Source organism: Myxocyprinus asiaticus, chromosome 40 (assembly GCF_019703515.2).
Source record: "Myxocyprinus asiaticus isolate MX2 ecotype Aquarium Trade chromosome 40, UBuf_Myxa_2, whole genome shotgun sequence".
Taxonomy (NCBI): Eukaryota; Metazoa; Chordata; class Actinopteri; order Cypriniformes; family Catostomidae; genus Myxocyprinus; species Myxocyprinus asiaticus.
The window spans coordinates 29,985,374-30,002,375 of NC_059383.1; the positions used below are offsets into that span (position 1 = coordinate 29,985,374).

The following is a 17,002-nucleotide window of genomic DNA, read 5'->3' on the forward strand; positions in this document are numbered from 1 at the left end:
TCTGGAAAGTAGAACTCTACAGACTAATATAAATAATAATAAAAAAGTCTTATAAGTTTAAAAGTGAAAACTGGGCTTTCAAGCAGTAATACTTGTCTCAACACCACTATCAAAAACAGGATGCAAGTCCTTCCAAGAGTAACTTTTGCAAACCATCATCAGCCCGCTCTTATAAAAATGTTCTGTATAGCAAGATTTTTCTTGGTTTTGGTCCAAATGAGTGGAGCAAAATTAAACAAGGCCATTTGTTACAGTGACAGGGACAAAGACCATTCTCTTTGTAGGCAGTTCCCCCACCTACAAAACTGTGATATAGTGATATGTCAAAACAAAAAGAAAAAATTCCACTTCCACTTCTGCACTCATCCTTTTCAGTGGCCCTACTTATTGTTGTTAAGCAGTTAGTAGAAAACAGACAAGTCACAAGGGAGAGGAAGAATGCTGTTTACTGCGTGTTGCAAAAAGAGTCAGTCAAGTGCTCTCTAGACACTAAAGTTGCAATAAATCATAACAATGCTGTAACAAGTGTGCTAAAAAATAACTATATTATTAGCTATTATTGTGGATGTGTCTAATATAAAAAATGATATTACTGCATTAAGTCAGTGTTACAGGCATTCCATGAGTTGATGTACAGTAGATCTTGGACGTAAGGAAATACAACTTTCTTGATGACACCCAGCCGGATTGATGCTGTTCAAAAGAGATCAGCAACAGCACTTTGATTTACAGATGCTTTCCGAGCAGACAATTTCCTCAACAATGGACCCAACGCTAATGATACCGTTCATGCACTTTAAGCAGAGGCATCTGAGAAAGGTGCTTTCAGGTCAGGTCGATAAATCAAGCATGCCACTTTCCGAGTCAAATCCAGAAAACAGCCCCCCCCCCCCCCCAAACTAACTGGAGGGGGGCCCACTGCTGGCTATTTGACGGTCCAAAAGGCATACTGTATTTAGGCAGCATAAAAGTAATCCACACAACTCTAGTCGATCAGTTAATGTCTTCTGAACTGAATCCTGTCAGCAGTTGACGCATCACGTTACCGTCGCATGACGAAGTGCAATGGCGCGTTCGCGCGAGAAGTCGGAACAGCGCTTTGTTTACAACAGAGGAACGAACGTCACACGAGAGTTAGGTCACTTCAACCAGCAATCCAGCACTGGCCGGAAGCAATGATTTAAATTTAAAAACGTTTTAATTATCAATTTGTTTCTTACACAAACCTATTGATTTGCTTCAGAACATATTAATTGATTGACTGGAGTCGTGTGGATTTCTTTTATGCTGCCTAAATAAGTCAAACAGACAGCAGCCTGATGGCACCCATTTACTTGCATTGTATGGACAAACAGAGCTGAAATGGGCGTAAAAAATTCTTTATTTTGGTTCTTCTGAAGAATTAAAGTCATACACATCTGGGACGGCTTAAAGGTAAGTAAATCATGAGAGAATTTTCATTTTTGGGTGAACAAACTCTTTAAATATTAACCTGTTTCTCACCCACTATTATCATATCGCTTCTGAAGACATGGACCATTGGAGTTGTATGGATTACTTTTATGCTGTCTTAATGTGCATTTTTGGGGCTTCAAAATGTTGGTACCCATTCACTTGCATTCAGTGGACCTATACAGCGGAAATATTCTTCTAAAAATCTTTGTTTTCAGCAGAAGAAAGAAAGTCATAAACATCATGACGGTGAGTTAATGATGAGAATTTTACATTTTGAGTGAACTATCCCTTTAAATGTTTTCTATGTATGTTTTTTTTTAAACATTAAAGAGACCAGGACAGGTGTCAAAAAACAAACAAAAAAAAAAAAAATAAAAATAAAAAAAAAATATGGTTAAATGCAACAGGTGCACGTTGAATAAGGGTGAATAGAGATAAAGTGGCATACTTTGATCATTTGCCATTGTTTTTTTTAAGTAGGATCCATATGGTTAAATCAATGCTAAATGCTGATTTTTAGTAAAACAAGAATACAAATCTAATCATAAATGACTAAGCTTAAGCGTCCCACTTTACTTTTGCATTTCCCTACATTACTTGCACATTCATTCTATGCCTTTTGAAACATATATAACATATATACAAAAAATATAATAAAACACTAGGCTCGTACATTCAATAAAACAATGACTGTATATGGTTGGCATGATATCAATACATAGTATCAGTACTTCATTGCCACATTTAATTGTTTTAGAAGACAAACAGATGTCATTACTCCCCAAACTTCCCCTACTAACCCGTATCTCTGAAAAACAATCCCACCGTCGCCCCTATCACGAGTCGCGAAAACCACGTGATTGACGGTGAACTTGCCACTCCAGCCCCTGAAGGAAAGTGCAATTTGAAGAAAAGAGAACAAAGAAATCAGAGAGTATAAAATCACTCGGCTAGTAAGCACTAAGTTGCAGTAAAGCTCGACAGACAAGCGCGTGCGTTCTCTCCGCCCTAGAGCTCGTGTAGTTGAAAGTGCTCCGCGCGCAGGTGGTGCTTGCAGCTCTGGTGCAGACCTCAGGATGATGCGATGCGCTCAGCTCCTCGCAGCACTGTTATACTGCTTAGTGTGCATACATTCTCTACCGGTGCCAGAAGGAAAAAACAGCCACAGGTACAAAGCTGCTGTGGTGAGTGAATTAATAATAATAATAATAATAATAATAATAATAATAATAATAATAATAATAAAAAAATAAAAAAAAAGGCAATATCTAAAAGTTAATGACATATAACCAAACCTAAGTTAAGTAACTTTAACCTGTGATGCTGCAAGAACGAAACAGTATTTGAAATGTTATAGATTTGTGTTGTAGAACAGATGCATATACAAAAGATTTCAAATCCAATTTTTAAACTTTATATTGCTAATTAGCAGTCTACTCAAATGGTGACATAGAAGAATATTTTTCTGTTTGTTAGAAAATAATTATACAATGGAATTAACAGGGTTGACATGCTGAAAATCAAATTTGCATGTAACTTGCATGATTTATTGTGACTAATTCTTTGTCATTTGCCTACACAAGTCGTAGCATAGCTGTAATATGCAGAGATTTGAGTCAATAAATGTGCTATTGAACAATATAATTCAATGAAAGGACTCTTATCATCAAGGCAGCACTAAAATGCATGTCAGTTATCTCATTGACACAGTATTGTGATTATTGCAAAACTGTCGTTGAGTGCAGCTGCGCAATTGCATTTAAGTGGGTGATACATATACTGGAATGTTTTTTGGTTTTTTACTTTCAGGTAGAGTGTTTGAAAATGTATGACAGGTCAGAGAGGCTTTATGTTCTGTTTTCCCTTTTCCTACTTTATGTGCAACATTAATTCAGTGCTGATTTGTTTTGTGATGTCTTGACTTTGAATCCTACTATATGTTATTCTGTGTCATCCACCTCATTAATGTTGAATTGGTTGCAGAAATTCCAAAATATAATGAGTGATGTGGTCTTATGGTTTAAACTTCCTGCTTTCCCTCAGAGAACTACAATCTGGATATAAAAACTTTGTTCTGCACAAAAAAAGAGTTTCCCTCTTAGGGCTTAGAGGAAAATGACAAAGACAAGCTACAGATGGCTGTTTTAACCCAGCTGGCAAAGATCCAAAAGGAGATTTTGGCTGGGAAAATATAAGTGGAGGCTAAAAAACATGAATCTATTTGAAAGTGGGAATAAAGGAGTGTAAAGAAGTAGTTATGATGGAAGAAAACAGCTGAACGATTTCTTTCAGAAGCGCTGAATAACCAGACACTCAGACACATAAAGCATTACCACAAAATCCCTAAACAAAATGACAAGGAAATATTGCATGCCGTCAAAGCATCTGGATATAACGAGCATCCTAATTTTACTGTGTATTTGTCATGACCCACTTTGCTAATCAAACAGGAACGGCACCTGCAATCAAACAAGCTCCAGACCTCTTTAAAGAACAATTGGGCTCATGTTTGAATGTAGAGAGGCAGCTCTGATGGAGAGCATGTGCAATCAATTTGTTCTTGATTGTTGACAAAGCCAGAGCAGGAGATTATGCAGGCAGGGGCAAGTCATCTGGCATGCTGAGCAGGACAACAAACCCTGTGTTTGCTGACAGAGTAAAAATCCAGATAGCTACCACTGCATTTGCAAGGTTTCAATAGACAGTCGGATTTGTGAAGGAAATGTGCAACATCTTCTTGAAAAGTCGAAGGACAAACATAATCTATATTTATTGTTAAAGTTTATGTTCTTCTGCATTTTTCCAAGTAGTGGTGTTCTCACAGTAGCTGGCATAAGGCCTCAGTGGCCATTGTTTAAATTTAAGAGGTGGAAAGGACAACTAAAGAACCGTTCAGACCAAACAAAAAGCTAGACCCAGCAAAAGGAATATAACAGAATGCAAGTATTTTGAGACACGTTTTAAAAGTTGAAGTTCTTCATCTTGACATTGCGTCTAAAAAAGCACAAGAAGCTTGAAAAACGAGTCACTGCGCAACGGTCAAAGATGTCTGTCTTGCTCACGTTGACATTGAAAAACAATTGAAAAACTGTGCAGACGGATGCAAAACACGTTTGGTGTGAACGGCCCCTAACCCATCCTAACCTTAGACTCTTCTTACCCATTCTAAGGCACCTTGCCTTTCGGTACCAGTCATTCAATGTGGGTTGTCCTACTGACCCAGTCCCTACACATATGACATACGTTTCCAAGCTGAAACTCTACCTAAGTTCCACAGGCATATAGATGCACAAGGGTATAGAGGGTAAAGCAGAAGGTCAGGGCCAGCTGCAATGCACCTTCTGTGAAGCAGTTAGGTTTAGATTTCTTGCTTGCAGGCACAAATGAGAGCATGACTGACAACAGCAACACTGGCATACCTGGTTCTTATTCAACTCACCAACTTTCCACTCACCTGACCTTTACACATCGATATAAAACCTCTCCACAGCTGTTTCCTATCTCTACAAACATGGTGAGATAAAAGGATTTAAACACCTTTATTTATAAGTTTATGGCTTTTCCTGGCAATGAATCAAGAATCACTGAATGCGGCAGCGCAGTTGACTTTCATAATGACATTGGCAAGTTGTTCCACTCTGGAGGCGAAAGAGGTGACAAATCAACTGGAAACCATTAAAACATTGTTATGCAATAACGCTTTGCCTCCCCTGGCTTGAATTAGGTGAATTAGGTGCAATATTGAAAGAACAGTAAGGGGCCGTGCACACGTAATTTGTTCTTCGATCTGTGCTGTTTTTAATCGTTTTTCCATGGAAACATGCAATAAATGGACTTCTTTGATCGATGTGATGTATGACACCGGGTCTGTTCCAAAACTTAGTGAGTTGCCTCGCTGTCTCCTGCCTACATAGGCAGCTGTCTTCTGTGGCAGCATCCTTACTGAAATGATGCCTCATTAGAGAGCAATTTGGAACGCTCTACATAGGCGGCAGCTCCACGCATCATTCAAATAGATCTCCTCACGCGCAGCGCATGGGACACTCGGGCTCGCAACTGATTTCAATACAGGTGACGCAAGAGAAATGACGCAATCCTCTAATGAGCCTTAATACGCATGGCACACACACATTTTGGGTAAAATTGTCAGTTTTGTGTCATATTAAACTGCTATTTATCAATACTTTTCAGTATTGAATGGATTATAAGTATATTTATAATGTACATTTCTCTCGCTTCGTCCACCATCTTGGATTTATTTTTCTGCCGAGCTCATCACGGTGCATTCTGGGATCGCCCACCTGGGGAACATACATAAGATGCTACCTTAGAATTTGGCCAAAACGAGATATCTTAAGAGGCAGCATAATTAAGATACCTAGATTTTGGAACAGCCTTCGCGTTGGGAGTGTGCTTATGATGTCTTCAAATGCTGCCTCTGGAGGACTCTCACTAGGTTTTGGAACAGACCCACTGTTTCAGAGTCCTGCATCATGAGTGCCATGTTTTTAAGACTGCGTGTCAAATTCAACTCTAAACCTTAAACCTAAACATAACTGATAGTGTCATAAAAAGCAAATGTGAGATGAAAAACGCGGTTGCTGAGGCAACCATGCCATTTTCTGGTGCTTCTATGTAACTTTTGCCTGATGATTTGACTCGTGTTCTTCAGGACTTGTACCCTGATCCTTTGCTTCGTAAGTGCATTACTCTATCAATTTAGCTACTGAGCAATTTGATTATGCACGAACAAACTTGCAAATGTAGTTGGTTATGTAATACAAAAGTAAAAATGCATCATCTGTAAAGTAAAATTGTTTAGATGTCATTAAATAGCATTGTGCGAGGAATAGGGCAAAGTAAGTGCTTATTAACTGATAATCTACCATTTTACTCATGATTTGTGCGAAAGGGAATATAAGTAATTGTTTAAGCAACCTAGTGTTAATTTCACCCGGAAACTGCCACGATATTTACAACGAGCCACGTAAAAAAACATTTTGCTATCATAGAGGTGTAGTACCCAATACACTCGGTCCACTATTTAGATTTCTATAGCAATAGCCTGTTTGCTATTTCTGCATGAACTCATTCACAAAAGGTGAGTGTAAATTTACAGACTGTCCTACTGAATGATTATATCTTTCATCTTCCATCAACAAAGTCCCTATCCTGTTCCCACAAAACATTCTTCTCCTGTGGTGTAATCACTTCACTTGTGTATAAAAATCCCAAGACATAAAGATCTCTGGAGGTTTTTTGTGGCTAAATATTTATGCTAGTCTGATTTCCTCTGGCATGTTCATTCTTTATTTCAGACATGGCCTACTTTGTGCCAAAAGATGCTCTTGGAAGCTTTTGTTTGTAATTTTTCACTGCATGCTCACTTGACAATAGCAAAGAGAGGGGGGGAGAGAGAGACAATGAGATAGAGGCAGCCCAGCCAGGATGTTTGGATCAGAGTTGCACTTAAAAAGATAAAGCCAAGCCAGAAGGATAGGATGATAAGAAGTATGTCTGTAAAACAAAAACAAACAAAAAATTCCAGTTCATTAAGTATACAGTTTATTATTATGTGTGTTCCCTGGAACCCATGACCTTGGTGTTGCCAGCACCATGCTCTACCAGCTGAGCTTGGGTCTGTTTGTGTGTGTTTTGCAAATGTAAAATGCGTCTCTGCCAATCCTGATGCCATTTCTGCTGATGAATGTATGGGATGTATCAGGAGACGATGACATCAGCCGGATACCCCAAGAGAATGATTTGGTTGCTAACAATGAGGTTATCCTCAGGAACCCCATGGAGCTGGCACAATGCCATGATCTCCAACACACACACACACACACACACACACACACACACACACACACACACACACACACACACACACACACACACACATATGTTGGTGCAGCTATCATTATGAGGACTCTCCATAGACATAATGATTTTTGTACTGTACAAACTATAGATTCTATCCCCTAACCCCACCCCTAAACCTAACCCTCACAAAAAACTTTCTGCATTTTTACATTTTCAATAAAACATAGTTTAGTATGTTTTTTAAGCAATTTAAATTATGGGGACACTAGAAATATCCTCATAAACCACATTTATAGCATAATACCCTTGTAATTACCAGTTTGTAACCTAAAAAAAAAGTCCTCGTAAACCACTTAAACCTGTATCCCCCCCCCCCCACACACACACTTGCATACACACTCATCTTTATGTTGTAGTTCAGAAACCTCTCCAGACTGTCTTCTTGCTCTGACATGTCAACAGTTTTTATTGGGATTTCCCCAAAGGCTCCTCACTGAAACATCGGCTCAGGGTGTCTGTGTTTGTTTCGGTGTAACAGTGTATCATGTTAGAATTATTGACCTATTGACCTACAGATGCATGTGTTTTGAAAATGGTTTCCAGTTTATTCATGTTTATAGTTGTACACATAAGCAGTATATTACAATTAGCATGGATATCTGGATAGCTGGTGGTAAAATAACTGGATGTCTTATATTTAGTGGGTACAATGGGCTCAATAAAATGGATATGTCTTCTGTATTGTCTGGAACCACATGGCAGCAGATCTTCCTGCCGGCACAAATGCCAGATCTTTGGATGTGTCAAGGTGTGAATACCGCTTAAGGTAAAATAATTCCCAATTGTTTTTGTTTCTCAGCTGATGAGAGGCATATATCTGTCAGGGAGCTATCATAAAAACGTCAACAGAGAAAAAAAAAATTGCCCAACACTTCCACATGATACGTTTTGGAAAGAGGGACCTTTGTTTTATTTAGTACACGTGTAGCCACAATGGTAATTCTGAAGAAGTTCCTATGTGTCTCTGGATGTACATTCCCATCTTTACATTTTTGACTACATGCAGGTGGATGCTGTAAAATATGCCCAGACTTGAGGAATGTCTGGTTGAAAAAAGGTTCTTTGATTTTGCCATTTGTGAAAATTAGACCTGTAAGTGTTGGGTTGAATATAGTCTTGTGTTTACAGACGTTTCATTATTGGCAAACAGTCTGGTACTGATTGTGCCTTAAACATGTCATTCAAGGAATATTCCAGGTTCAATAGAAGTTAAGCTCAATCAATAGCATTTGTGGAATAATATTGATTACCACAAAATAATTCCTACTCTTTCCTGATTTATATTATAAATGAAGCAAATATATTGTAGCAATACAGTCAGATATCGGCAGTGGAATTGAATAGGGTCAGTCCATAAATGTTTAAATATATAGTGTTTTAAAAGTATAGCCACAAAACACAAATGATGTGTTAAAATTATTTGAATGTGATAAATTCAAGGATTTACCAGCATTTACCAGATTATATGATTTACAAAGTTGCAATATATTGCATATCATATTGCATATAAATTTACAGATACACAGATACAGGTTAGTAAGTGATTTTATCACAGTAAAATCATGTTAACATGTATGATGTTTACATCTTGCTATAGTTTTGAAAATGAGTGTATTTTAATGTTTATGGACTGGACTGGCCCCATTCACTTCCATTGTAAGTGCTTTACTGTAACCAATATTTTTGCTTTTTTTTAAATTAACAGGGACAAGTTGAAATTATTTTTTGGTGCAATCAAAATGATGCCTAAAATACTGTCGATTGAGCTTAAAGGAATAGTTCACCCAAAACTGAAAATTCTATCATTATTTACTCACCCCCATGCCATCCCAGATCTGTTTGATTTTTTTTTCTTCAGCAGAACAAATTTGAAGAAAAATAGAAAAATATCTCAGATCAGTAGGTCTTTAAAATGCAAGTGGATGGTGATCAGACCTTTAAAGCTCCATATAGCACAGACAGTCAGCATAAACGTCATCCATACGACTCCAGCTGTTAAGTGAATGTCTTCTAAAGCGATACGATCGCTTCTGGTGCGAAAAAGATCAATATTTAAGTACTTTTTAACTATAAAGCATCGCTTCCAGTCAGCAACAGTATGCGTGTGTGCCGTAATCACACTGGCAAGTTCATGTGAGAACTGAAGCATGTGCGACACATGCTGTTTACAACAGAGTAGGAGGAACGCTGTACAGAAGCTTCGTTGGTTTGGTTTAGATCTATATTTGCACCTGTATGCTTTTTACAGTGGTGCGTTTGTATGCTTATTCTGGATGTCTCAACCGAGAGAAAAACGTTAGATTACGCCTGTAACATGCCATCATGAATACATCACACAAGACACCACGTGAACTCGGCACTCTTGTGAATGTGTATACTGCTGCTGACAGGAAGTGATGATTTATAGTTAATAAGTACTTAAATACTGTATTAATTGTTTTGCACCAAAAATGACTGTATCGCTTTAGAAGACATTAATTTAACCACTGGAGTCGTATGGATGATGTTTATGCTGACTGTCTGTGCTTTATGGAGCTTCAAATGTCGACCACAATCCACTTGAATTTTAAGGACCTAATGAGCTCAGATATTATTCTTTCTTTCTTTTTTTTTCTTAAATGTGTTCTGCTGAAGAAAGAAAGTCATACACAGCTGGGATGGCATGAAGGTGAGTAAATGATGAGATAATTTTCATTTTTGGGTGAACTAACCCTTGTATTGAACCTGATCATTCCTTTAATACGAAAAGAAACAGGTCCTGGAATCACCACAGTTATATGGAGCAGTATTTTGTGAGTGCTAAAGACAGATTGATTCTTGGGTTGTTTGTTGAGAAAATAATGATGCTCTGTTTGCATTGCATGCTGATTCTCTTTCTTGAGTCCTGGCTTTGGCTCTATGCATAGTAATTTCAGGCACTAATATACACTTATATGCCATTAGCCTACATTAGCAAACCTGAACCATCTTGTTTGCACTTACCACCTTAACCTTTTTAGGTACATTAACATTATTTTGTGAGAGCACAAAAAAATAAAAAATAAAAAAAAGTATATATAAAACAAGCAGCCTATCTTCATCTTCTGAATCTCAGTTTTGGTTTGAAATGAGAGTCGGTGTATTTACCTTGGCCCAAGGGGTCTGTTTTGTTGATTTAGACTTTAACCTTTAACCCTTGACTCCTGTTGAACCTGAGACACACGGGTGTTTTTTTTTCTTCCATCTCTGTTGCTTCCTAAGTAGACTTCAGGCCAGTTTGTCATCACTGAGAGGTTAGACTACTCTACAATAAACAATTTTGACTGTTGTACAAAACACATGTTCTCCTCCAGGTTATCAAATTACATGCTTTCAACATGTATGACCATCTAATGATGGCTCAGCCCATGGAAAGTCCATGCTCACTCAGCAGATTTGAGAGAAACAAATGGAGAGTAGATAAAGTGCAATGAATTCTTCACTCGTATCTGTGGAATTTGTGTGGTTCCTCATTGCCGGGGGTGTGGGGTCATGGTTTAGCAATGCTATCAAGTTCACATGTCAGTACATTTTTACCAAAGTACTATCTGTCTCGACTTGCCCACAAATTTTTGGTTGTTTTTTCTTTTATTTGTTAGAATTTGTATTCTGTTTTACTTGGGCTGCAGGAATTAGTTTGAAGGTCATGGGTTACTGTTTTTTTTTTTTCAGACTTTAACTTAAAGTAATAGTAACCCAAAATGAAAATTCTATCATCATGTTGTTCCAAACCCGTTTGACTTACTCTCTTCTGTGAACCCCAAAAGGAGATAATAGGCACCACTCATTTTCATTGTATGAAAAAAGATGCAATGAGAGTGAATAGTGACTCCAATGAAGAACGAAAGTCATACAGGTTTGGAACAACTTAAGTGTAGCATCCCAGCATAACTTTGTTCTTAGTCCTGATTGGCTGTTCACGTTGCAAAGGATTATGGTTACTTACTATTTTTCTCTCACCATCTAGTAGATGTGTAGTGCTTTTTGTTAGGTGCTTTTGTGAGTTGTGAATGCTAAGATTGATCTGAGTTATATTACAAAAGCATAAGCTCCTGTGTTTTTATCATGTCTGTCTGTATCCCATCTTAGAGACGTAAATGGAGGAGATTTTGTTGATCCCCAAAATCTGTGTTACTCTGGTGTCAGAAGTGGAGTGGCAGACCATTATTTAACTCCGATCCTGTGGGATCCTCATTGCAGAACTGTGCAAAGGATTTCAGTCCCGGGCTGAAGGTGGCACTGTTGCTGACGGGTTGTGAACCCTGGAAGAGGATATTGAGGCACTGGATCAGAGAGAGGTGGCCTAAGCTAACGCAAGACATTTTATGCATTTAGAAGACGCTTTTATCCAGAGTGACTTACAGTGCACTTATTACAGGGACAATCCCCCTGGAGTTAAGTGCCTTGCTCAAGGACACAATGGTGGTGGCTGTGATGATCAAACCAACAACCTTCTGATTACCAGTTATGTGCTTTAGCCCACTATACCACCACCACACCAAGACTCCTCAGTTTCCAGGAGGACGATGCCTGTCCCCGAGACGGTTTGATTGCCTCTTTCGAGGCGTGAGCCCAAGGTCCCCGTGGCCAGGAGTGGGAAGAGGATGGTTTCCTATCGGCGCCACCTGAGTCATACCTCACATAGGTCCAGCTGGCAGCCTAGCGTGGTGAGTGGAGCCAAGAAAACGCGGTGGCCCACCTGGCATTGACGCTCAAGGTTCTGGCCCTGCAGATTGTTCTTCGATCTTGCGCCTAATGAGCAGTGGCATTAGCGGTGTACCTTGGAGCAATGGCGGGATAAGTTGGCCACCCATCACGGCAGCCAGCCATGGCTCACCCGCCCCCCCCCCCCCCAGCGGCTACACCTACAGAACTTCCACGATCTACCTTTGGGCCGAGGAGGCGAGACACCCGGCGGGAGCCCTGCTATCATTGTGGTGAGTTGGGACACATGGCATGGAACTGCCCGGTGCCAACGGCTCACCCTCCATTGTTGTTGGGAGACTAGAGGAGAGCGGCTGGGAGGAGGGACAGCTGCTCACCTATTACCCACCTCCATGGGAAATGCACAATGGCAGGTCAGGATTATGGCCTACGTTTCATGCACTATGGACAGTTACCTCTGCCGAGCACTCGTGGATACCGGCTCTACCATCTCTCTTGTCCGCACTGGTGTCCTGGCCCGCAGCCTGCTGACTGGGCTTCCATGCCGAAGTGCATGCAGACAATGACTGGTGCGAGGGCCATGCTCTAAGGGAAAAAGGCTGTGATAGGCACCGAAAATGTCGAGCACGATGTTTGGCTGGCTGACATTGAGGGCGATTGCATAATGGGGCTGGATCTCTTGCACCGCCTTGGAGCGTGTATTGATGTGCTGGGTACTGCACTCCAGTTACGCTTGGTGGTTGTACTGCTGGAGGGGGGGTGGGGGGTGGTGGCAATTGGCTGAGCGATGGAGTCCGAGGTTGCATCGGAGCATGTCCACTGCGGCACGCCAGCCCGAGCTAGCCAAAACTTGTTCCCCAGCATGGCCCATCTCCACTGAGTCTCCATCAACGGAAACCAGCCAGGCTGTGCAGGAGTTATTGCAACACAGTGGTGAGGGGTTGACAACGTGTCAACGGGAGCAGTTTAAGGGATTATTGGAGGCATATTTGGACATTTTCACTCCCCCGGACAAGAAGTGTGTGCATACGGGGTTAGTACAGCATGGCATCGACCAGGCGCTGCATAGCCCATCCGCCTGTGACCACACCATTTGCCATTGACAGACTACCCAGAGTTTTTGGGGTAGACCTGACCTGCTAAAGAGAGATGGACTCCATCCCTCCAGGGAAGGTGGCGCTCTCCTCTCTAGTAATTGGCTCATAGTCTTAATAATGATAGTATTTGACTAACTGGGGCGCAGGTCAGGAAGCAGTCAAACTGGTTAATCCAAACATCTGCTAGCTGCCTTGAGACGTTACACAGGTCACATAAACTACAACACAAAGAGACTGTATTACCTAGATATCACATAGAGACTGTGTCTGTTACCCGAACTACCAAAAACAAAACTCTCACTAAATCATTTAGAAAAAATTTGATTACGGTCAAACTTGAACAAAACAAATAAATTAAAGATAAACATCATATAAAGGTAGGGCTACTAAACATTAGATCTCTTTCTACCAAAGCACTAATTGTAAATGACATTATTACAGATCATATTTTGGATGTGCTCTGTTTGACTGAAACCTGGCTTAAACATAATGAATATATTAATTTAAATGAATCTACTCCCCCATGTTATTATTATAAACATGAGCCTTGTCTGAAGGGTCGAGGAGTGTTGCTACAATTTACAGTGAAGTTTTTGGTGTTACTCAGAGGACAGGATATAAATGTAAGTCTTTTGAACTAAAAATGCTTAATGTGACACTGTCAGATATAAATAAAAAAACTCAGTCATCTTTTACCCTTGCTACATTATATAGATCACCCGGGCCTTATTCTGATTTCCTTGGTGAATTTTCTAATTTTTTATCAGATCTTGTAGTTACTGTAGATAGAGCTTTAATTGTTGGTGACTTCAACATTCACATAGATAATGAAAATGACACGTTGGGATTCGATATTCTCAACTCTCTTGGAGTCAGACAAAATGTAACAGGACCAACTCACCATAATCATATGCTAGATATAATTCTGTCATATGGAGTTGATGTTGATTCTATAGAAATTCTGCCACAGAGCAATGACATCTCAGATCATTACCTCGTCTCTTGTATGCTGCGATCAGCTAATGTTACTCACCTCAATGTTACTTAATTCTACACCATGCTATCATTCAAGTAGAACACATTTTTTGACCACTAAAGATAGCTTCACTAATAATCTTCCAGATCTATCTCATACACTCAGTAAACCCCAAAGCCTAGAAGAACTTGATGAAATAACAGAAAATATAAATACAGTCATCTCTAGCACGCTTGATAGTGTTGCCCCCTTTCGATTAAAGAAAATTAAAGAAAAAAGCCCTGCACCATGGTACAATAATCACACTCATGCTTTCAAGAGAGCAGCTCAGAAAGTGGAGCACAAGTGGAAGAATACGAAATTAGAAGTATTTCGTGGTGGAAGGATAGTGTCTGCAGCTACTAGCTACAGGTACTAAAAGCTGCCAGGTCAGCATGTTTTAGCAAACTCATAGAAAATAACAATCCTAGGTGTTTATTCAGTACTGTGGCTAAATTGGTTAGGAATAAAGCATCGACTGAACCAGATATTCCGTCGCAGCACTAGAGTAATGACTTCATGAATTTCTTTACTGATAAAATTGAAATAATCAGAAATAAAATCGGAATTATGCAATCATCTGTCACAGTACCTCAGAAAACAGTGTCTCGTAATTTTCCTCACGTGCAGCTTCAATCCTTCGCTGTCATAGGTTATGAAGAGCTAACAAAACTTATTGAAACATCAAAAGCCACAACATGTATGTTAGATTCAATATCAACCAAGCTCTTAAAAGAGGCATTCCCAGTAATCTCAGAACCTCTTCTTAATATTATTAACTCCTCGCTATCCTTAGGACATGTCCCAAGAAACTTTAAAATGGCAGTTATCAGACCGCTTATTAAGAAGCCACAACTTGATCCTGGAGAACTGGCTAATTATAGACTGATTTCAAATCTCCCATTTATGTCGAAAATACTGAAAAGGTAGTATCCTCCCAAATATGTTCATTTCTACAGAGAAATAGTATATATGAACAATTTCAGTACAGAGACTGCACTTATCAGAGTTACATATGACTTGCTCTTATTATCTGATCGCGGCTGCATTTCACTTCTAGTGCTTTTAGATCTTAGTGCTGCATTCGACACAATAGATCATGACATTCTCTTGAATAGGCTAGAGAATTATGTTGGCATTTGTGGAGCTGCATTAGCATGGTTTAGGTCCTATTTAGCAGACCGCTACCACTCTGTCTATGTAAATGAGGAATTGTTAAACCAAACAAAAGTAAAGTATAGAGTGCCACAGGGATCATGTTTAGGGCCTCTGCTTTTCTCCTTGTATATGCTTCCCCTGGGAGATATTATCAGGAATCGTGGAATAAATTTCGACTGTTATGCCGTCAATACCCAACTTTATATTTCTTCAAAACCTGATGAGATTTCACAATTCTCCAAATTAGCAGAGTGTGTCAATGAAATAAAAGATTGGATGGGCAGAAATTTCCTTCTACTCAATTCCGACAAAACAGAGGTACTAATTATTGGACCAAAAACCTCTAAAAACAAGCCGCTAAAATATAATTTGACACTCGATGAATGTATTGTTACATTGTCTTCAACAGCAAAGAACTTAAGTGTTATATTTTATATCAATCTGTCCTTTGAAAATCAAATTAGCAATGTTTGTAGAACAACATTCTTCCACATAAGAAATATTGCTAAATTACGACACATGCTCTCTGTTGCTGATGCTGAAAAACTAATTAATGTATTCATGACCTCAAGACTAGATTATTGTAATGCATTACTGGGAGGATGTCCAGCAAGATCAACAAATAAACCTCAATTGGTTCAAAATGCAACAGCCAGAGTGCTGACTAGAACCAAGAAATATGATCATATTAGCCCCATTTTATCGTCATTACATTGGCTACCTGTTAAATTTTGTATTAATTTTAAAAATCTGTTAACTACGTACAAAGCTTTGAATGGTCTAGCTCTGAAGTAATTAAGTGACCTTCTACCACGCTATATTCCATCACGTTCATTACGATCGCAAAATTCTGGTCTGTTAATAGTTTCTAGAATATCAAAATCCACAAAAGGAGGTAGATCCTTTTCATATTTGGCTCCTAAACTATGGAATAGTCTCCCTAACACTGTTCGAGGTGCAGACACACTCACTCAGTTTAAGTCTAGACTAAAGACTCGTATATTTATCCTTCAACTCACAATTAGGCTGCTTTAGTTAGGTCTGCTGGAACCAGAAACCAGAAACACTGATCGTGGTCTATAACTCTGCAATAAATTGAATGGCATCTATGATAATTTTATTCTATTTGTTTCCCTGTCTCAACCTCGGGACTCTTATCCTGAGGTCACCAGAACTGCCTGGATCCAGCTCCATTCCTGCTTCGTGTTGGACTCCACTGCTACGTGTCACTGAGTGATGATGACTAATAGCAGCTGGTGCCAGCCAAACATCACTTCAGTCTATTACGATGGACTTCAGAGGATGAACTGATGCCAACTCCAACCATAAGACATGGGATACTTCATATGCCATTGCCTGAACCTTGGACTTAGGATAGACCTCACTGAAATTACCGGCCAGGTTGAACTACGATGCACCTAACTGGTCTCTGCCTACATCACCTCAGTCTAATGATGGACTACACTATTGAAATGGAATACATAGACTATCAATTAATTGCCAACAAAACCCTTCATCAGCCAGCTAACAATGACAGTTGCATCTATGTGAACTTCTGCAGTTAATTCAGGATGGACTTCAAAGACATTAGTCATTAATCTTACAGTTCATACAAAATCTTTGTTTAAACACTGACCCTTAACACTTACTTAGTTTAATCATTTTAAACCATGACTTGCACTATACATAAGTAATATTGGCATTATATTCA

The 17,002-nt window shown here is 39.4% G+C and overlaps 1 protein-coding gene across 2 annotated transcripts in view; it reads left to right on the top strand.

Annotated features, from left to right (window-relative positions):
• The first annotated feature begins 2,363 nt into the window (after positions 1 to 2,363).
• LOC127430596 (stromelysin-3-like) overlaps positions 2,364 to 17,002 on the top strand; it is a 37,412-nt gene continuing 22,773 nt past the window's right edge. The window contains exon 1 of one of the 2 annotated variants that reach the window (XM_051680473.1): positions 2,364 to 2,639. In XM_051680473.1, the coding sequence (XP_051536433.1) occupies positions 2,532 to 2,639 (108 nt within the window). In that variant the 5' untranslated portion in view covers positions 2,364 to 2,531. The remainder of the gene's footprint in view (positions 2,640 to 17,002) is intronic. The other variant, XM_051680474.1, reaches the window with a different exon arrangement.